The 22,968-nt window shown below is 47.2% G+C and overlaps 1 protein-coding gene and 1 long non-coding RNA gene across 3 annotated transcripts in view; one reads left to right on the top strand and one right to left on the bottom strand.

Moving 5' to 3' along the window:
• Nucleotides 1-1,909: 1,909 nt before the first annotated feature.
• LOC107326814 (uncharacterized) overlaps nt 1,910-22,968 on the bottom strand; it is a 28,249-nt gene continuing 7,190 nt past the window's right edge. Inside the window, exons 4-5 of one of the 2 annotated variants that reach the window (XM_088129743.1) lie at nt 15,541-16,575; nt 1,910-4,686 (exon numbers count right to left, since the gene is read on the bottom strand). In XM_088129743.1, coding sequence (XP_087985869.1) covers nt 3,797-4,686; nt 15,541-16,575 — 1,925 coding nt within the window. In that variant the 3' untranslated portion in view covers nt 1,910-3,796. Of the gene's footprint in view, nt 4,687-15,540; nt 16,576-22,968 lie in introns of those variants that run through there. The other variant, XR_015793648.1, reaches the window with a different exon arrangement.
• The window catches only part of LOC148213939 (uncharacterized), a 36,041-nt gene continuing 18,474 nt past the window's right edge, over nt 5,402-22,968 (top strand). Inside the window, exons 1-2 of the long non-coding RNA XR_015793654.1 lie at nt 5,402-5,539; nt 10,381-12,858. This is a non-coding gene — a long non-coding RNA (uncharacterized LOC148213939). The remainder of the gene's footprint in view (nt 5,540-10,380; nt 12,859-22,968) is intronic.

Below are 22,968 nucleotides of genomic sequence, written 5' to 3'. Positions count from 1 at the left end.
CCAGACCGAAACCCCAGCTCCCAAGCCAGCCGGCCAGCCAGCCACTCCACCCTGCATTCCTCAGGGAAGGGCCAGCCTCATCCTCTCGTAGTTCCCACGCCCTCGCGGAGAACTAAGAAAACGCTTATCTCCCTGAGCCTGGCCTCCATAATTCCATTCCATCACAGATTGTGCCGGGATTCCCGGGGATCCTTCAAGGGACTGGCGGTGCGGAGAGGAGCTCAAGCAGCCTTGGGAGGGGATCCGGGGCGTGGGGTGGGAGCCATGGTCGGGCTGTCCGTGGGCTGTCCCGGGGATGGGTCCCAAGGGTGGTGCTGCTGCTGCTCCTCCCAGGCGTCCAAGGACAGAGAGTTGCAGGTCCTCCTAGGTGTCCCCCTCCACGCCTCCCTTATTGTTTCCATCTTTTTCTTTTTGAGAAAATGGAAAGTTGTGTGAGAAGGCAGGGAGAAGCCATGTTTGCTAGGGGAGAGCGCTGTGCACCATGGGGCAGCCTTGGGGGGGGCGGCAGGAGGGAGGATGGGCAGAAGGCACACTCGCACCAGAGTGGAGAGGGACGGCAGGAGGGAGGAAAGACTGCAGGCAAGAGGCACGTTCGCACCAGAGTGAAGAGAAACGGCAGGGGGCGGCTGTCGGGTCAAGTGGGGATTGGAATGTGTATTGCGCTGATTGGATTCGGAAAGTGGAATGTCTGCGGTTTTGCGGTTAATTAGCGGCGCTCCAGGGCGGTAAAAAAGGTGAGATTGTGAGCCAAGCCAAGGACAGACAGTTGCAGATCCTCGTAGGTGTCCCCCTCCATGCCTCCCTTATTGTTTCCATCTTTTTCTTTCCGAGAAAATGGAAAGTTGGGAGACGCAGGAGCAGACTGAGGACCTTCCTGCCTGCCAGCGCCATTGAGCCCTGGAAGGGCCTGCTGCCTGGAGTCGCAGGGCTCCCTCACTGCAGCCTCTGGATCCAAGGTCGGACGGGCATTTCTCTGGGACGACTGAGGGCTCCTGTCCTGCGCAGGGATTTGAAGGGACTAGAAGACCCCCAATAGCCCTCCCAGCCCTGGCAGTCTGTGGTGAAGATGTGCTACTTCTCCAGAACACGGAGTTCCCTGCTCCACATGCTGAATATCTTACTATGCCCCAGCAAGGAAATGCTCCCAACTGCATGGTGCACAATGGGAAAAGGGTTAGTTGCACATTTCACCTTCTTCTCTCTTTGACCCATGGGAAAATATTGGTCTCTCGCACTCAAACTGTTCCCATAATAGTCAGGAAACCACCTCAAAGCAACCAGGAAATCAAAACTTAATTTAGCGCCTTGAGGGGACCAGTAGAAACCACACCAGGTGCCTTTTGGCAGCCATGGGATTGAAGGCCGGCTCTAAAACCTGCCTCAAACGGGGATGCCGACAAAACCGGAGCCTCCCCTCCTTCTCCTGCTGTATCCCAGGCCTACCCGAAGGGTATCTGCAGCCCACCTTCCCTTAAGCTCTCCCAGCAGAGGCAGATGTTACATGAGGCCATTGCCCCATACGTAAGTTTTTTCCAGGACTTCCATGTAGGAACACCACTGTCCTAATGAAATACACTTTCTGCTTCATAGAGACATGAATTAACTAGAAATTGGGTATGACATCTCTATAGTATTGCTGTGGCTCATTAACAGTGTATAGAACATATTAGCCGTGATACTTTAGGTCAGCTGGTTATTCAGGACTTCTTAGTTATCCGCATGTATTTTATCACACATACTGTTTTTTCCCTCTTTTTCCCTGTGTGTTGTATATTCCCTTATAGCTCTGTCTGTATCAATATTATTTTCCTTTTTTCTTTCAATATCTAAGTGTAATGGAGAAATAAATTAAGACGAAACTTTTATTTTTAAACTTGAGTAATTACGTATCAAAAATTCAGTGGCAAGAGAGAGAAATACAGGGAACTGCTCAATGCACAGTCATGGACTAAAAAGCATCACTGATAGGGAAATCTACACGAGAAGACTTCAGGCGGAGGGGAGATGTTAAATCCCACTTTCTTCCAGCCTCTCCCCCACCAGCTTCTGTCTACTCCCACAGAAGAACTAAAGCCTTTTCCCCAAATAAGGAGTTGTGGAGACGCTTCTTTTGGTCAGGTCCTGCTTGCATCAAGGAGGCTGCTGCCTTGTCCAATGGCATCACAACTCCTGATGCTCCAGGACCTTTTCTTCACTCTTATTTTCCTGCCCGCTAAATATGGGCAGCTCTCCTTCTTCCCATAAGAAATGCCCCATGGTCTGAAGAGGGAAGAACACCTCTGAGGAATGCAGTCAGGCAAACAAAGAACAACAGCTAGCACATTTGTCAAAGTGTGAGGAAACACAAAAAGGTGGGGAGCAGATGAACCCCCAGAGCCAGAGTCAGGAATGCGAAATCACAACTGGGCTGCAGCCACCAATCTGAGATGGTGGCAATGTGGCTTTGTCCAGATGGCAAACGATCACAAACAAACCCCATTTATGCACAAGCCCAGAGTCAGCAAAGTCCTTTCTGAGTATCATAGCCACCCGACTGCTTTGGATGGTCTCATGCTCTGAATAGTATTTCATATATCACTGAATTTGAAGTTGCCCAACCTGATCCAATTCTGCTCGCTTAGTTCAGTGTGCTCCCTCTTCGCTTTATGGTTTCAAGTTTCCAAAAATGTGGCTTCATTCTATTCACATTCAATGTTCCATCTTTATATGTCTTTGAAAAACGAGGAAAACGCCACACTAATCTGAAGCAGCTCACCTCTATCTGGAGTTGCAGGAAAAGAGAAAGAGGGGGAAATTCATCTATACTTTTACTGACAAAAGATATAGCAGTAGCGTGCTCCATTGGAAAGGGAAAAATTTTTCCAATTTTTTTATTTTCTTAAATTAAGGGACAAGACTGTAGCAAACGTATGACAGAGTTGTCCAAAAGTTGGTTTTTGGAGAAGAGGAATTATGTTCCTGTTTTAATTAAGGTGGGGGCAGGAGTGGGCTGAGGTACTCATTACTGGCAGTTTCACCACTATTATCATAAAACATTTGTAACATCCAACCAGGTTCTGCACTGCAGGACAATCTGGAACAAGCCTTTCCTTTCTTCTATGGGACACTCATCAAATGTTTTCACAGGGCTATTATATCCCTCTTAGTTAATTTTTTTACAAGGCTAAACATTCCCACCAGCTTCAATCTGTTTTCAAGAGACTTAACTTTAACTCTCTGATAAACCCCATTGGCCTCCAACACAACAATGCCAGCTGAAATCTCTTAAACTGGGGAAATACATGACCCTACATTGGGTCCCACAACATAGGGCGGGACTCATATTTCCTTAGTGAAGAAGACTGAGGAAAATAAAAATGTAGTTCTAGTTTTCCTGCTTTTGGTCAAATCCACAGGGCACCAGCTATTCTGATGGGTCATTTTTGTCTATTAGCCCTTTTTCTGAATATCCTTTGGCAACCTTAGCTCATTTTCAGCCTGAACATTCCTGACACCATCGCTGCAACTGTATGGTATTTGACAGCATTTCTCTTTGGGGCTCTTTCAATCTTTTCTCCTCCTTCAGATATTCCATTCAACACTTTTCTTTACCAAGTCTATTCCACTGCTGGTCCTGAACCTTTCTCCACAGTCCAGGCATTCCTCCCAAAATGAGACCTCTTATGGGACATAAGGGTAGTGCCCCTGTTGAATCTTGTCCCACACATGGCATTTTCAGAGTTCTCCCACATGGATTCCTTTATGTCTCATAATGCTACTCTTCCAAATGACTGTTACTCTACAGTCCACGTACTTGTTATGGTTTCTCTCTTGTGTGGATTCTTTCATGTTTTGAAAGGTGACTTTTGCGGCTGAAGCTTTTCCCACACTCTGTGCATTTGTATGGTTTCTCTCCTGTGTGAATCCTTTTATGTGTAATAAGGTTTCCGTTCTGAGTGAAGCTCTTTCCACATTCCAGGCATTTGTATGGCTTTTCTCCTGTGTGGATCCTTTTATGGCGAATAAAGTCACCGTACGCGCGGAAGCTCTTTCCACACTCCGGACACCTATATGGTTTCTCCCCCGTGTGAATTCTTACATGGATTCTAAGGTTTAAACATCTAGTGAACCGTTTTCCACACTTCAAGCATTTATATCGTTTCTCCCCAGTAAGGGTTCGTTGATGATACCTGAGGACAAAGTTAGACGAAAATCTCTTTCCACGCTCTCTGCATTTATATGGCTTCTCTCCTGTGTGCCTTCTTTTATGAGATGTAAGACAACTACTTTTATTAAAACTCTTTCCACACTCCAAGCATTTATAAGGCTTCTCTCCTGTATGAATCCTTTTATGGCAAATAAAGTAACTGCTGCAATTGAAACACTTTCCACATTCCTTGCACTTATATGGTTTCTCCCCTGTGTGAATTCTTTTATGTTGCAAAAGGCCACCTTTCTGACGGAAGTTCTTTCCACACTCCAGACATTGATATGGTTTCTCTCCTGTGTGAATTCTTCCATGTTTCAGAAGGTGACAATTCCGCCTGAAGTTCTTCCCACACTCCATGCATTTGTATGGCTTTTCTCCTGTGTGGATCCTTTTATGGCAAACTAGGACACTATTGTCACGGAAGCTCTTTCCACACTCGGTACATATATATGGTTTCTCCCCCGTGTGGCTTCTTACGTGATTCATAAGGTTTGAACGTCCACTGAACTGTCTTCCACACTGCAGGCATGTATATGGTTTCTCCCCCGTGTGGGATCGTTGATGTCTCGTAAGGTGACCACTCCGACTTGGGAGGGGATCCGGGGCGTGGGGTGGGAGCCATGGTCGGGCTGTCCGTGGACTGTCCCGGGGATGGGTCCCAAGTGTGAGAAGGCAGGGAGAAGTGAGGGCCTCAAACGAACCATGTTTGCTAGGGGAGAGCGCTGTGCGCCATGGGGCAGCCTTGGGGGGGGCGGCAGGAGGGAGGATGGGCAGAAGGCACACTCGCACCAGAGTGGAGAGGGACGGCAGGAGGGAGGAAAGACTGCAGGCAAGAGGCACGTTCGCACCAGAGTGAAGAGAAACGGCAGGGGGCGGCTGTTGGGTCAAGTGGGTATTTTAATGTGTATTGCGCTGATTGGATTTGGAAAGTGGAATGTCTGTGGTTTTGCGGTTAATTAGCGGCGCTCCGGGGCGGTAAAAAAGGTGAGATTGTGAGCCAAGCCCTCATAGGAGCGGGAGGACAGATAGGGGGTATAAAAAACCTGTCAGACCTTGTTTCGGGGTTCCTCCATTGCTGCGGGAGGGACCCACCTTTGCAAACGTGCCTAATAAAAACTTCTGTCTACTGGACAACTGAACCCGTGTCTGTCGTTTTCTGACAAAATTGGCGAGCCAGGCAGGAGTCCTCGATGTGGACCGGACTGTGGGGAACCGGTGAGTAATCGGCCGTAACACCCCGTTGAGGTGTCTCCCGTTTTCCCCGGAGTCGGGTCCGGGACGGGACTCCAGTTGCCAGTCAGAGAGAAGTAAAGAGGAAGTCGGCCGACGAGGGGACCTCTGGGAGGTCTGGTGAGTACAACCTACCCATAATCTCGGGGAGATTAGCGTGGTTACGAGGCGTTGGACGCCGCAAGGGGACAGAAGAGTCCGGGACCTTCTGTAAGGTGGGAAACGTAGTCAGGAAGGATGGATAAGGCGCAGAGTAAGAGTGTAAGGCCAGGGGCCAGTGGGAAAAACGCAGTAGGGGGAATCCCCACGGATTCTCCATTAGGACAATTGTTGCAACAATGGGAGACACCCTGGTTGTGTCCATTCACCAGGGGTCTGGAAAAACCAACCATGATAACTTTGTGCACTAAAGAATGGCCAAAATATCCACTAGTGGACCCCGAATTCCCCTACCATTGGGATACTCTTGGAATCCCCAGTAATTACTGGGTGACCCAACTAAAAAACTACATTGTGGAACATAAAATGTTAACACAGGAACCCTATGTGGAAGTCTGGTTCCATGTTCATTGGGAGGGGCCTCGACCCAAGTTAGCCAAAATTTTTGTCCAAAAAGAACAGGAGGATGAGGACGACCTCTGGCTGACTGGACCCCAATGGGGGCCGCCACCTCCTCCTCCTCCTCCTACCGCTCCCCCTCCGGCGCCCCCACCCTATCCCGGGCTGCGGAAAGAGCTGGACCAGCTGAACCAAGACATTCAGAACTTGCTCTTTATTCTAAGGTCGGCCAGTGCCTTCCCCGTCCGGGAGGTCCCGAACGGAACGAACGCACAGGGGGTGGCCGTCACCAGTTACGTAACGGTTCCCATCAAACCCGGTGAGTTGAGGGAATTAAAAAAGACCCTCCCTCGTATGCAAGAGAACGCCCATACCGCGGCCGAACAATTGGAACTTTTTCTCGGCCCGGTGGAATACTCCTGGGGGGAACTGAATTACATTTTAGCCCACCTCTATACGCCAGAAGAGAGGGGCCAGATTCGGCGAGCTGCGCTCGGGGCTTGGGAGCGAAGGAATGCAAATGTCCCAAATGCCCCGGCCGCAGATACTAAATTCCCTCTGGCGGACCCAAATTGGGATCCCAATAATGCTGCACACCGGCAGAACATGAGAGACATGAAAGAGATGATTTTGGAGGGCATCCGAACAGCAGTGCCCCAGGGGAAGAATTTGACCAAGGCTTTTGAGGTAACCCAGGGGAAGGATGAATCGCCCGGAGATTTTTGTGAGAGGATCCGGGTTGGCCTGACCAAATTCTCGGGCGTGACTCCGGACACCCCAGCCTTTGAGACCTTGTTAAAAATGCAGTTCGTCACCAAAGCGTGGCCAGACATTCAGAAGAAGATACAAAAACAGGAGGGTTGGACCGAACAGGGGATAGGGGAACTCCTAAGGATTGCTCAACAGACCTATGTGGGGAGGGAGGAGGTGAAGACCAGGCAGAAAACTCAAATGATGATGGCAGCCGTTCAGGCGGCGGCCAAGAATGAGACGAAGGGGGAGGGACTGAGGGAGGCGCGACCTTCTCCCCATCTGGTCCGGGGACCTTGGCCCCGGAAAGGTGGCATCGACCCCAGAAGGAAGAGGTGGACTGGGGATAGGCAAGGTTGTTTCCGCTGCGGGCGGGTAGGACACTTTGCTCGGGACTGCCAGGTGGATTGCCCCATGGGTGAGAGGAGTTTCCCCCTGTACAACTAGGGGGGTCATGGTTCCCCAACCGGGACCCACGGGGAACCCTCGGTAAACATCACGGTGGGTCCCACCGGCGAGGAACGGCAGTTCCTCATGGATACCGGAGCCTCTCGAACATCGCTGTGCCAACCGATCCCAGGGATTGCGAAATCCCGGGGTGCGTCGGTATCGGTGATTGGGGTGGGAGGCTCTCCGGTCAAGGCAGACGTACTGGAGGGAGTGAGACTGGAGTGGAATGGGAAGGAGGTAACTGCAGATGTGTTACTGATCCCACAGGCGGGAGTGAACTTGCTGGGAAGGGATCTAATGGGTAGTCTAGGAGTGGAGTTGTGGAATGTGGAACAGGCAGAAAGGATGTGTTTGTTGCGGGAGGCGGACGTGGAGGTTGTGAACCCTGAGATATGGGCAGGAGAAGGGGGGGCGGGTCGGTTTTGCATCGCCCCAATTAGCATCCCCTTGAAACTGGGGGTGACGGGTTTGCGGCAAGCCCAATACCCGCTGTCCCGGGATGGGAGGCGTGGGCTGAAGCCCATCATAGATGGGCTGAGGCGGCAAGGGCTGTTGGAACCGGCTATGTCCCCCTTCAGCTCCCCTATCTTAGCTGTGAAGAAGAAGGACAATAGTTACAGGCTGGTGCAGGATCTGAGGAGGGTCAACGATTTGGTCTTGGCCCGGACCCCGGTAGTGCCTGACCCCTACACTTTGATGGGGAAGATCCCTCTCGGGGATCAGTGGTTCACGGTGATAGACTTGAAGGATGCTTTTTGATCATGCCCTCTGGCAGAGGAAAGTAGGGATCTGTTCGCTTTTGAGTGGGAAGATCCGGAGACTGGGAGGAAGCAACAACTGAGATGGATGGTGCTGCCCCAGGGGTACACCGAGAGCCCCCTCTTGTTTGGACAGGCATTGGAAGAGAAACTCCAGGGGTTCCGGGCCCCTGGGGGTTCTCGGGTGCTGCAGTATGTGGATGATTTGTTGGTGTCTGGAGAGAAGGAAGTAAAGGTGAGAGAAGACTCAGTGGCTTTATTGAACTGGTTGGCTGAGGAAGGATTGAAGGTGTCAAAAGGGAAGGTCCAATTTGTGGAAAGGGAGGTCAAGTATTTAGGACATGTACTCCGGAAGGGCGAGAAGTTGAATGATCCTTCTCGGATACAGGGGATAATGCAGTTGAAGCCCCCTCATACTAAAACAGAGGTGCGGCGGTTTCTGGGTCTAGTAGGATATTGCCGGCTATGGTTAGATGAGTACATGAGCAAGGCTCAGTTTCTGTATGAGAAGTTGAAAGGATCATCTGACAGGGTAGAATGGACAGACGGGGACACAGAGAAGTGGGGAGAATTACGAAGGAGCCTGGTGACGGCCCCGGCTCTGGCTCTACCGAACCTGGCCCTCCCCTTTCACCTGTACGTTACAGCCCATGGGGGAACCGCCATTGGAGTACTGACTCAGAGACGGGCTGGGAAATATCAACCAGTGGCCTTCCTGAGCAAAGCCCTAGAACCGGTGGTGAGGGGATGGCCGACTTGTGTGCAGGCAGTGGCTGCCGCTGCTGTGTTAGTGACAGAAGGGAAAAAACTCACTTTTGGGAGCCCCGTGATTGTCCATTCACCCCATCAGATCTTAAGTGTGCTTAGTCAGCAGGCGGCTGCTTGGATGACAGAAGGGAGGATGTTGAAATATGAGACAGTTCCCCGGATAAGTCCTGATGTGGTGGTAGGAACAGACAGGAATTTGAACCCAGCGGAGTTTCTTGCGGGGGAGCGGAAAGAATGGGAGCCAGCGGAGCACGAGTGCTCCACCCTGTTGCAGCTGCAAACAAAGACCCGGGAGGACCTGCAGGAGGTACCGCTGGAGGAGGGTGAGGTCTGGTTTGTGGATGGGTCTAGCCGAGTAGAGCAGGGACAAAGGAAGTCAGGATATGCAATAGTGACGGCGGAGGGAGAGACAATAGAGAAGGGGGCACTACCAGCGGACTGGTCGGCTCAGCTGTGTGAAGTGCACGCTTTGAAACGGGCACTAGAGTTGGGAAAGGGAGTGTCCCTCACCGTCTACACAGACTCGCGATACGCCTGGGGAGTAGTGCACACTTTCAGGAAAATTTGGCTGGAACGGGGTTTACTCACAACTGCTGGGAAGGAGGTGAAAGCTCGGCAACTGATAGAGGGGATGATGGAAGCGCTTCAAGAACCCGACAGGATTGCAGTGGTGCATGTAATGGGACATCAGAAGGGGGACTCGATGGAGGCAAGAGGGAACCGACTTGCTGATCAAGTAGCAAAGGAGGCAGTGGAGGGTGTCCCCATTGCCATCATGATTGCAATCCCCCAGATAGAAGAACCTCCGGCTTGGGCGCCGGGGAAGTTGGACGAGGTGCTGCTGGAAAGGGAAGGTTGCAGGGAGGAAGCAGGTCATTGGGTTACAATTGAGGGGACCCCAGTAGTGAGCCGTGCTGACATGAGGGGGATGGTGGAGAAACTGCACGAAGGGTCTCACTGGGGGGTGCAGGCTTTGATAGACACTGTAAAGCCGTGGTACTGGAGCCTGGGGATGTGGACAGAGGCGCAGGCTGTGTGCTGGAAATGCCTGATTTGTCAGAAAACCAATCGCAAAGCCATGAGGAGAAGGGAGAGGGGAGGAAGGCCCTTGGCAGTGTGGCCCTTTCAGCGAGTCCAGGTGGGCTTTACGGAACTCCCTCCTGTGGCTGGGTTGAAGTAACTGTTGGTACTCAAAGATCACCTCACTGGCTGGGTGGAAGCGGTGCCCAGCCGGAGGGCAACTGCACAGGTAGTAGCAAAAGTTCTCCTGGGACAGATCATCCCCCGGTATGGGATAGTAGAGAGTCTGGATTCCGACAGGGGGACCCACTTCACCCACAAGGTGCTGCAGGAGGTCATGCAAAGCCTAGGGGTTCGATGGGAACTCCACACCCCTTGGCATCCTGAATCCAGTGGGAAAGTGGAAAGGGCTAACGGGGTATTGAAGCAACATCTCACCAAACTGGGATTGGAAACAGGGCTACCTTGGACAAAGACACTTCTGGTTGCCCTGCTTCAAATGCGGACAGCCCCTCGCAAGGATGTGGGGGTCTCCCCATTCGAGCTGATGATGGGAAGACCTTTCCTGGCTCCAATGGAAGAGCCTATCCCCGAGCTAAAGGATGCCTTCCTGAGAAAGTATCTCCTGGTACTGTCACAATCTCTCTTATCTTTAAGAAAACAGGGACTCCTCGCTCAACGGCCCCCCTTGCTGGAAGACCAACACCCCCACAAGCCAGGGGCTTGGGTCCTGATAAAGATGTGGAAGGATGAGAAGCTGAAGCCGTCTTGGGAGGGACCATACCAAGTTCTCCTGACAACTGAATCAGCGGTTCGGACCCAACGGGGGTTGGACCCACTACCATCGGGTTAAGCGAGCTCCCGACCCCCGACCGTGGACTGCCCAACCGGGAGACGGACTCAAAGTAAAACTTAAAAGGAACTGAACTAAAGCAGGGGAGGAGATGACCAACATAAAGGCTTGCATCCAGGTTATTCTGTTATGTCACTGCTTAGATGCTCTACAGCACAGCTCTAACAACGATTTTTTTGTAGAATTGGCACAGACAGCTCTGAACAGCACAACTTTTTGTGTGGGGCAACTCTTGACTGTGAATGGTGTCACTTCCACCTGTTTCTTTGGAATGCCCATCAGCTTGGAAGCATTGAAGAATGTTACTCAGATAGCGAATATTGATATCACTGGGGATGATCCCCCGTGGGGGGGGATGTTCTATCATTTTGGGTCTTCTCCCACACCAAGACCCTGGACTAATCAAAGGCAAATGGCTCTAAATCTCTTGGGGATAACCAATGCAACTCAATGTGTATATTTCAACAATACCCAGAACCGTACCCACCCACTGCCCTCAAAAGGTCCTGCTTTCACTTGTGGAGGGGTCTATAATATCCCTTACGCCTCAACCCCTCTATACCTACCTAAAGGTTTCTTTTTGTTATGTGGACATGAAGCTTACACCTATGTTCCAGCCTATAGTTCAGGGGGCCCTTGTGCCATAGGGCGCCTGACCTCTCTATATGCCCTGCCTCCGATGCAAGCGCACCCATCAAAAGAAAAAAGAAAAAGGGAACTGCCATCTGATTGTGAGAGTGATGTGACACTCTTGTCCGAAACAGAAGCCATGGCTCTGCCCCTCTCCTTAGTAGGGGTTCCTGCACTAAGCAGAAGAGCTTACCTGGACCTAAGGAAGGTGGCCTGCCTCCTGGCTAAAAGTGTCAACCTTACATCCTCTCTCATTGCAGCCCTCACTGAAGAAGTCACTGAGATCAGGAGGGCGGTCATTCAAAATCGGATAGCTATAGACTATCTCCTATTAAGGGCAGGACAAGGCTGTGAATCTTTTCAAGGTCTTTGTTGCTTTAACCTAACCAACAATGAGAATTATATTGAAGCAAAACTAGCCAAGTTGAAGACCTTAGCCTCTCGCATATCCGAGGATCCAGAGGGATGGAATTGGTCATGGCTCACTAGTTGGTTACCTAACTTTGCTTGGTTAAAACTACTTTCTGTGCTAGCTATTGGCTTCATTGCCTTACTGGTCCTAGTATGTTGCTTAATGCAATGCCTCCCTGCTTGTGGGAATTACCTGTCCCAGTGTGTGAAGCCCCGGGTCCGGGACGAGGGAGCAATCCTGTTAGCCAGGTTTGAGGCCCAACAGAGGCGTGAAAAGAAAAAGGGGGGATTGTGAGAAGGCAGGGAGAAGTGAGGGCCTCAAACGAACCATGTTTGCTAGGGGAGAGCGCTGTGCGCCATGGGGCAGCCTTGGGGGGGGCGGCAGGAGGGAGGATGGGCAGAAGGCACACTCACACCAGAGTGAAGAGGGATGGCAGGAGGGAGGAAAGACTGCAGGGAAAAGGCACGTTCGCACCAGAGTGAAGAGAAACGGCAGGGGGCGGCTGTTGGGTCAAGTGGGTATTGGAATGTGTATTGCGCTGATTGGATTCGGAAAGTGGAATGTCTGCGGTTTTGCGGTTAATTAGCGGCGCTCCGGGGCGGTAAAAAAGGTGAGATTGTGAGCCAAGCCCTCGTAGGAGGGGGAGGACAGATAGGGGGTATAAAAAACCTGTCAGACCTTGTTTCGGGGTTCCTCCATTGCTGCGGGAGGGACCCACCTTTGCAAACGTGCCTAATAAAAACTTCTGTCTACTGGACAACCGAACCCGTGTCTGTCATTTTCTGACACAAGGGTGCTGCTGCTACTGCTCCCAGGCGTTCAAGGACAGACAGTTGCAGATCCTCCTAGGTGTCCCCCTCCACACCTCCCTTATTGTTTCCATCTTTTCCTTTTCGAGAAAATGGAAAGTTGGGAGACGCAGGAGCAGACTGAGGACCTTCCTGCCTGCCAGCGCCATTGAGCCCTGGAAGGGCCTGCTGCCTGGAGTCGCAGGGCTCCCTCACTGCAGCCTCTGGATCCAAGGTCGGACGGGCATTTCTCTGGGACGACTGAGGGCTCCTGTCCTGCGCAGGGATTGGAAGGGACTAGAAGACCCCCAATAGCCCTCCCAGCCCTGGCAGTCCGTGGTGAAGATGTGCTACTTCTCCAGAACACGGAGTTCCCTGCTCCACATGCTGAATATCTTACTATGCCCCAGCAAGGAAATGCTCCCAACTGCATGGTGCACAATGGGAAAAGGGTTAGTTCCACATTTCACCTTCTCTCTTTGATCCATGGGAAAATATTGGTCTCTCGCACTCAAACTGTTCCCATAAGTCAGGAAACCACCTCAAAACAACCAGGAAATCAAAACTTAATTTAGCGCCTTGAGGGGACCAGTAGAAACCACACCAGGTGCCTTTTGGCAGCCATGGGATTGAAGGCCGGCTCTAAAACCTGCCTCAAACGGGGATGCCGACAAAACCGGAGCCTCCCCTCCTTCTCCCGCTGTATCCCAGGCCTACCCGAAGGGTATCTGCAGCCCACCTTCCCTTAAGCTCTCCCAGCAGAGGCAGATGTTACATGAGGCCATTGCCCCATACGTAAGCTTTTTCCAGGACTTCCATGTAGGAACACCACTGTCCTACTCAAATATACTTTCAGCTTCATGGAGACATGAATTAATTAGAAATTGGGTATGACATCTCTATAGTATTGCTGTGGCTCATTAACAGTGTATAGAACATATTAGCCGTGATACTTTAGGTCAGCTGGTTATTCAGGACTTCTTAGTTATCCACTTGTATTTTATCACACGTACTGTTTTTTTCCCTCTTTTTCCCTGTGTGTTCTATATTCCCTTATACCTCTGTCCATATCAATATTATTTTCCTTTTTTCTTTCAATATGTAATTGTAATGCAGAAATAAATTCAGACGAAACTTTTATTTTTTAACTTGAGTCATTACATATCAAAAATTCAGTGGCAAGAGAGATAAATACAAGGAACTGCTCAATGCACAGTCATGGACTAAAAAGCATCACTGATAGGGAAATCTACACAAGAAGACTCAGGCGGAGGGGAGATGTTAAATCCCACTTTCTTCCAGCCTCTCCCCCACCAGCTTCTGTCTACTCCCACAGAAGAACTAAAACCTTTTCCCCAAAATAAGGAGTTGTGGAGACGCTTCTTTTGGTCAGGTCCTGCTTGTATTAAGGAGGCTCCTGCCTTGTCCAAGGAAGCTGTCTTGAAAAAGCCAATGGCATCACAGCTCCTGATGCTCCAGGACCTTTTCATCTCTCTTATTTTCCTGCCCACTAAATATGGGCAGCTCTCCTTCCTCCCATAAGAAATGCCCCATGGTCTGAAGAGGGAAGAACACCTCTGAGGAATGCAGTCAGGCAAACAAAGAGCAACAGCTAGCACATTTGTCAAAGTGTGAGGAAACCCAAAAAGTCAGGGAGCAGACGAACCCCCAGAGCCAGACTCAGGAATGCCAAACCACAGCTGGGCTGCAGCCACCAATCTGAGATGGTGGCAATGTGGCTTTGACCAGATGGCAAACAATCGCAAACAAACCCCATTTTATGCACAAGCCCAGAGTCAGCAAAGTCCTTTCTGAGTATGATAGCCACCCGACTGCTTTGGATGGTCTCATGCTCTGAATAGTATTTCATATATCACTGAATTTGAAGTTGCCGAACCTGATCCAATTCTGCTCGCTTAGTTCACTGTGCTCCCTCTTCGCTTTATGGTTTCAAGTTTCCAAAAATGTGGCTTCATTCTATTCACATTCAATGTTTCATCTTTATATGTCTTTGAAAAATGAGGAAAACGCCACACTAATCTGAAGCAGCTCACCTCTATCTGGAGTTGCAGGAAAAGAGAAAGAGGGAAATTCATCTACACTTTTACTGACAAAAGATATAGCAGTAGCGTGCTCCATTGGAAAGGGAAAAAATCCCAATTTTTTTATTTTCTTAAATTAAGGGACAAGACTGTAGCAAACTTATGAGTTGGCCAAAAGTCGGCTTTTGGAGAAGAGGAATTATGTTCCTGTTTTTATTAAGGTGGGGGCAGGAGTGGGCTGAGGTACTCATTACTGGCAGTTTCACCACTATTATCATAAAACTTTTGTAACATCCAACCAGATTCTGCACTCCAGGACAATCTGGAACAAGCCTTTCCTTTCTTCTATGGGACACTCATCAAATGTTTTCACGGGGCTATTATATCCCTCTTAGTTGATTTTTTTACAAGGCTAAACATTCCCACCAGCTTCAATCTGTTTTCAAGAGACTTAACTTTAACTCTGTGATAAACCCCATTGGCCTTCAACACAACAATGCCAGCTGAAATCTCTTAAACTGGGGAAATACATGACCCTACATTGGGTCCCACAACATAGGGCGGGACTCATATTTCCTTAGTGAAGAAGACTGAGGAAAATAAAAATGTAGTTCTAGTTTTCCTGCTTTTGGCCAAATCCACAGGGCACCAGCTATTCTGATGGGTCATTTTCTTCTATTAGCCCTTTTTCTGAATATCCTTTGGCAACCTTAGCTCATTTTCAGCCTGAACATTCCTGACACCATCGCTGCAACTGTATGGTATTTGACAGCATTTCTCTTTGGGGCTCTTTCAATCTTTTCTCCTCCTTCACATATTCCATTCAACACTTTTCTTTACCAAGTCTATTCCACTGCTGGTCCTGAACCTTTCTCCACAGTCCAGACATTCCTCCCAAAATGAGACCTCTTATGGGAAATAAGGGTAGTGCCCCTGTTGAATCTTGTCCCACACATGGCATTTTTAGAGTTCTCCCACATGGATTCCTTTAGGTCTGATAGTGCTACTCTTCCAAATGACTGTTACTCCACAGTTCGCATACTTGTTATGGTTTCTCTCTTGTGTGGATTCTTTCATGTTTTGAAAGGTGATTTTTCTGGCTGAAGCTTTTCCCACACTCTGTGCATTTGTATGGTTTCTCTCCTGTGTGAATCCTTTTATGTTTAATAAGGTTAGCGTTCTGAGTAAAGCTCTTTCCACATTCCAGGCATTTGTATGGTTTTTCTCCTGTGTGGGTCCTTTTATGGCGAATAAAGTCACAGTACTTGCAGAAGCTCTTTCCACACTCCGGGCACCTATATGGTTTCTCCCCCGTGTGAATTCTTACATGGATTCTAAGGTTTGAACATCCACTGAACTGCCTTCCACACTGCAGACACGTATATGGTTTCTCCCCCGTGTGGGATCGTTGATGTCTCGTAAGGTTACCACTCTGATTAAATCTTCTTCCGCACACCAGGCACACATATGGCTTCTCCCCTGTATGGATCCTTTCATGTATAATAAGGGTACATTTCTCAGTGAAGGTCTTTCCACAATCCAGACATTTATAGGATTTCTCCCCTGTATGGATCCTTTCATGTATGGTAAGTTGACCTCTCTGAGCAAACGTCTTTTCACACTGCAGGCATTTATACGGTTTCTCTCTTGAGGGATTTTTTTGGGGTAAAATAAGTAACTCTTTCTTACTGAATCCCTTTCCACACTGATACAGTTCCTTCTCTTTATGGGAAATAAGAGGGCTGCTCAAACTGAAATTGTCCCCACCATATATAAACGTATATGGTGCCTCTTTGATGTATGCTTGGTGATGTAAAGCAAGGTAGCAGGTAGGATTGATACTTTGCCCACCCTCTTGATATTCATACTGTTCCTCTTCAGTCTGGGTCGTACAATGTTTAGTGAAGTCAGATTTCTCTTTGTCTCTTTTGCTACATGCCAGATACTTTCCCTCTTCTTGTTGGTGAACATGCTGGGTTGGGAGGTCAGGAACTTCACTGTATGCAGGAGATGATTTCTCCCCTCCACTCATTATGCATCTTTTCTTACTCCTTTGTTCTTCAGACTTGATCATCTGGAATAGTGCTATGCTGCTCTCCTTGTAATTTTCATGGTCCTCTCCGTAAGCTGATTTGAAGAAAAAAGAAAGGAAAAAAAGTTAACACTGCAGATGTTATTCCTGCATATTGAAGATTTTGCTGGTTTTCTTTTTCTTTGCTTAGAAGAAACCAAGCTTTCATTTTACTTAGGGTTCTGCCTTTGGACTATTTCCCACTTTCGTTTCATGAGAAACGTCTGTTTTTTTCTGTGTGAAAAACTCTGCTCTTTGGTGTCCAAAGATCAAGTCATCAGGAGCAGGGGGGCATCAAGAACAAAATGTAAAAATAAGAAACAACCTTAGATAAGGAGGGACCCTGAGAAAAATGACAGAATTTGAAATAGTTTTACAGTGGGGCAAAAAAGTATTTAGTCAGCCACCAATTGTGCAAGTTCTCCCACTTAAAAAGATGAGAGAGGCCTGTAATTTCCATCATAGGTATACCTCAACTATGAGAGACAAAATGGGGAAAAAAATCCAGAAAATCACATTGTCTGATTTTTAAAGAATTTATTTGCAAATCATGGTGGAAAATAAGTATTTGGTCAATATCAAAAGTTCATCTCAATACTTTGTTATATATCCTTTGTTGGCAATGACAGAGGTCAAACGTTTTCTGTAAGTCTTCACAAGTTTTTCACACACTGTTGCTGGTATTTTGCCCCATTCCTCCATGCAGATCTCCTCTAGAGCAGTGATGTTTTGGGGCTGTCGCTGGGCAACATGGACTTTCAACTCCCTCCAAAGTTTTTCCATGGGGTTGAGATCTGGAGACTGGCTAGGCCACTCCAGGACCTTGAAATGCTTCTTATGAAGCCACTCCTTCGTTGCCCGGGCGGTGTGTTTGGGATCATTGTCAAGCTGAAAGAGCCAGCCACGTTTCATCTTCAATGCCCTTGCTGATGGAAGGAGGTGTTCACTCAAAATCTCACAATACATGGCCCCATTCATTCTTTCCTTTACACGGATCAGTCGTCCTGGTCTCTTTGCAGAAAAACAGCCCCAAAGCATGATGTTTCCACCCCCATGCTTCAGAGTAGGTATGGTTTTCTTTGGATGCAACTCAGCATTCTCTCTCCTCCAAACACGACAAGTTGAGTTTAGACCAAAACGTTCTACTTTGGTTTCATCTGACCATATGACATTCTCCCAATCCTCTTCTGGATCATCCAGATGCTCTCTAGCAAACTTCAGACGGGCCCGGACACGTACTGGCTTAAGCAGGGGGACACGTCTGGCACTGCAGGATTTGAATCCCTGGCGGCATAGTGTGTTACTGATGGTAGCCTTTGTTACTTTGGTCCCAGCTCTCTGCAGGTCATTCACTAGGTCCCCCTGTGTGGTTCTGGGATTTTTGCTCACCGTTATTGTGATCATTTTGACCCCACGGGGTGACATCTTGCGTGGAGCCCCAGATCGAGGGAGATTATCAGTGGTCTTGTATGTCTTCCATTTTCTAATTATTGCTCCCACAGTTGATTTCTTCACACCAAGCTGCTTGCCTATTGCAGATTCAGTCTTCCCAGCCTGGTGCAGGTCTACAATTTTGTTTCTGGTGTCCTTTGACAGCTCTTTGGTCTTGGCCATAGTGGAGTTTGGAGTGTGACTGTTTGAGGTTGTGGACAGGTGTCTTTTATACTGATAACAAGGTCAAACGGGTGCCATTACTACAGGTAACGAGTGGAGGACAGAGGAGCCTCTTAAAGAAGTAGTTACAGGTCTGTGAGAGCCAGACATCTTGCTTGTTTGTAGGTGACCAAATACTTATTTTCCACCATGATTTGCAAATAAATTCTTTAAAAATCAGACAATGTGATTTTCTGGACTTTTTTTCTCATTTTGTCTCTCATAGTTGAGGTATACCTATGATGAAAATTACAGGCCTCTCTCATCTTTTTAAGTGGGAGAACTTGCACAATTGGTGGCTGACTAAATACTTTTCTGCCCCACTGTATACAGAATAAAGATAATTTGTTAGGACATATTTACAGATTGCTACTTAAATATGGTACCGAGACAGGAGAAATAAAAAACTATCTCATAATATTATAAAAATAAAATTTGAATTAAGACTACAAATATTTTTGTTAGGTATCGTCCCAGAGAACATAAATGAAAGAAAGGTACTACAATTTATTAAGACACATGCTACCAATAGACGTTTTGGGGACTACAAATGAGGAATATGCAGCAATGGAAAAACTGACTGCATATTTCACAGCAGAGTAGGAATGCTTCCCTTATATAAAATATATCACACAGCAAGGCAAGCTAAGACAGAATGTGTTTTTTGGAGAAAGAGAGAAACTTTTTAAAAAGAAAAATAATATAATTAAAATGTTCAAAGCAGAAATGAGCAATAAAGTCCAGAGTATAAAATTATTCAAGTAGCAATTAGTGGCAGTGAGAAAAACGGGGCTACCAGAGTGCCCTTTTAATATATATAGATTTTTCATTTCATTTCAACTTTATTACAGTCAATTAGACCAGTACAATATTAAAAAGAAGGGAAAGACATGAGATATGTCCAATCCAAATAAGGGATTATATATACGAAAGTATTCTAGTCAAGGTACTTGTCGATTATAATTAGAAGTCATTTACAATAATTTATGCACCATGCCTTCAGTCGTCCTAAAATTACGCATTAAGAACCATTAAAATTAAGAGTTAACATCAGATTTTAAGTACATAAATATAAAACCACAAAATGCTTATATCAATTTTTCACTATAATACATCGGCTCTTAAGAGCTGCTGCACAGAATCTTGCCACCTGCACTGTAATGGTACGGCACTCATCTTTAAGGAGAATTTGAAGATATTCAGCGTCTGAACGGCCAGGATATCTGCTGGTCGTTGGAGAAATAAATTTTGTTCATATTTCTCTATAAAATGGACACCGTAAGAGGACATGCCCGGTGGTTTCCACTTCCCCAGAACCACATGGACACAGCCTTTTAGCCAGTGGGACTCCCTTATATTTACCGTCCAGCATAGCTGAGGGGAGTACATGACATCGGGCGAGTGAAAAAGCCTTCCGGTAGTTCACTACCTCTAGCTGCCTGAGATATCTGGTGGCGGCTACAGTATATCTAGTGGATTCTGGGGCCATAAACGATGGAACTTTTTCTAGATCAGCTTGCCTCTCCATGTCTTCCACCCTTTGTCTCAAGTTCAGTTTTGCCTTGTCAAAGCCCAGCTGGAGTAACGAAGACAGGGAGACGCCTAGCCTTGCAAGATTACACTCGACAGCCTTGATCCATGAAGAAACAAATTTATCTTGAACAATTAATGGAGCAAGGCCTTGAGGGAAAAGGTTAAGTTTTAACCATAGATTTAAAGATGATAGGCAAATTCTTGATTCAACCTTTAGAAGGTCAGTCTCCAGGCGCAAGCAGGCATTTGACACACAGCAAGGCAATTGTAGGATTGCTCTTAAAAATTTGGACTGGACTCTCTCCAAGGAGGAGGAGGAGGGTCCAAGGTGTGTCCCATACAACATCTGAGCAAGCGATTTCGCCTGGAAAAGTGTAATTGCGGCGGGGACATAATGTCCTCCTTTAAGGCATAACAGTTTGACAATGGCGTTGGCTGGCCTCTGTCCAACCGCAGCTGGATATTCGCAATGCACAGTCCTTGAACCAGTGGCATGTATGACCACACCCAGATATTTGAAGGTAGTCACCTGTTCTATACTGTATCCGTTGAGGTACCAAGATTGTAATCTTGGTCTTTTTTTGGCAAAGGCCATAACCTTGGTTTTCTGGAAATTGATTTCCAGTTTATCTTTGTTACAGTACTGGAACAAGACTTGCAGGGCTCTTTTTAGGCCCACTAGTGTCCTGGAAAGAATCATGGCGTCATCAGCATAAAGCAATAGGGAGATACTGCGATTCCCTATTTTAGGGGGGTGATGGTTTGGATTATTTATCCATTTAGCCATATCACTGATATAGAAATTAAAGAGCAAGGGAGCCAAAATGGACCCCGTTTAACCCCCTTTTTAACTTGTATCGATTCTGTGAGAGCCCCTTGCATGTTACACCTAACCTTGAGGGTCGTGTTGGAATGTAAGACACGTAATAAATAGAGAAGCCTACGATCAATAGAGGTGGCTTCTAGCTTCTCCCATAGCTTGAATCTGGTGACAGAATCGAAGGCTGCCTTTAAGTCTATACAGGCCACATATAATGAAGCCGCTCTGCTGGACACATATTTTTCGATCAACTGCTGCAGAACCAAGCATTGGTCAATTGTGCCTCTCCCCTCTCTAAAGCCTGCTTGTTCTTCAGCAATCAAATTGTTGGAGTTCAACCAGTCCTTAAGTTTGTCTTGCAGGTGTTTGGCATAGAGTTTGCTAATTATGTTTAGCAAACTTATTGGTCTGTAATTTGCAATTTGTAATTTGTAATTTGGTCGTCTCTATTTCCCTTCTTAAAAATTGGGACCACAATCGCTAAACCCCAGTCCGGTGGGATATTTCCTGTGGAATCAATGTAAGTAAATAGTGATGCCAGGACTGGGGTCCACCACTCCCTATTATTCTTCAGTAGTTCTGCCGGGATGAAATCAGCACCAGGGGCCTTTCCTGTCTTGAGTTGATCAATAAGAGATTTAATTTCGGACATTGAGACTGGATGCCATTTGGGTATATCCTTCAAGTTGTACATTTTTTCCTCGCTGGGGGCGTCTTTGTACAGACTCCGAAAGTGAAACTCCCAAACAGCAGGTGATATGTGGGAATCTGTTGGAGTATATGTTCTAGTGGTTTGGGAGGCTATTACATGCCAAAATAAGGAAGAGTTCATACTCTTTACTGCCTCTATAAGCCTTTCCCAGGTGGACCTAATGTCTTGCCTCTTCTTGTTTGCCACTAGTCACTTGTATTGTTTTTTGAGAGTAAGAAGATAAGTGCCATTAAATTCCTGTCTCCAGTCTGAGTTTTGTATATTTTATATGCTGAGGTAAGAGCTTTCTTTGCTTCCACACAATCCTTATCGAACCATGGCTTCGATACAAGGACAGGCCTCTTAACTGAGAAGTCGGGATCTCGTGCCAAGAACGACTGTAACTTTTGCACTAGGTTGTTATATAATTCTAGTGGGTTTCGAGAAGGGTTGGCTGTTATAAAGTCCGATCGCAATGTCTGAATATTTCCCTCTGCTAAAGCTCTCCTTACCTTCTGATCAAGGGATTGGGACCAACGACTCAACATCTTGTTCAGCCTGCAGAAGAAATTGCAGGCCTGAAATAAGCCCCAGAAGGCATTTGCCAGAAAGAGGTTTTCAGTTGTATAGAGAGCGGTAGATGGTCACTTTCTAATGATGGCAAAACTTCAAAGTGTTCTATATCTTGTATTAGGTCCATAGATGTTAGAATATAATCAATGGTCCTGGTTCTGGCTCCCGCCATAAATGTCACTTCTCCAGGATAATCTCCTACATGCGAGCCATTTGTTATAAAGAAGTTGAGCCTATTCGCCATCTTTGCGAGGCAAAGGCCAGCATAATTTATTCCTTTATCTTTAGAGAGTCGATTTTGGGGGATGTTAATCAAATCGGAATCCTCCACTGGGGGGTATTGCTGATATTTGGCATACAATGCTTAATCATCTGTCCCCAATCTGGCGTTAAAATCCCCGCCTACTAAGACTTTAGCATTTGCATGTTCCATGAGGAGATTACTAACATAGTGTTCCAATTCCATCCATAATGCAGTTACTTCAGATTTTCTTTGCATTGGCGGGAGATAGACATTGATTATTAAAAGTGAGTCTAGCTCCACCTTAAGCAGAACGGCCATAGCCAAATGTTTTAGAGGGGAAATAGCTACTGGCTGTACTCTCAAGGAGGTTGATATCAATATACCCAGCCCTCCTTTCAGTCTCCCTGGTCCTTTACCTGGCCTTGCCAGGTTTAAATTTAAATGAGTAATAGCCATTAAGCAAAAGGTCATTATCGGTCCATGTCTCTTGTACCAGTATTATGTCCTTGCCTATCAGTGGATCGAAATAATTTAAGCCTCTAAATCGGTGCCATCCAGCTAAATTTCACGATAAGATGTTTAAAGTATTTATCTTGCGCTGGTCTGCATAATGTCAACTTATATTCTCTGTGGTGGACATCATTGTGGAGTAATTATTACAAGCAGGGGGAGCACAAGTTGCTTTTGTGACTCTTTGTAGCTCTTTTCCTTTTTGCAAGCTATCAGATAATAAGTTGGTTGTTGCAGTTTCCTCACTGTCGTCCTGTGTATTTAAACATTTCTTCATTATAGAGGTGTTGATGTTTTGCTGAGGAAATGTATTGTCACGAGTCTGGGAGCCTGGTGGTGCCAGGTTTATTAGTGGCTTTACTGTAGAAAATGTTGCTGTCAATGTCTCTCTCAAATCATCCAATCTTTGTATCACATCTACTTGC

Source organism: Python bivittatus, unplaced genomic scaffold (genome assembly GCF_059951505.1).
Source record: "Python bivittatus isolate LINGU-HERP-01145 unplaced genomic scaffold, Pbiv_v1 ctg000810_np1212, whole genome shotgun sequence".
NCBI lineage: Eukaryota > Metazoa > Chordata > Lepidosauria > Squamata > Pythonidae > Python > Python bivittatus.
Note: the sequence above shows the minus strand (reverse complement) of the source record. Positions and strands in the feature narration are given on the sequence as shown.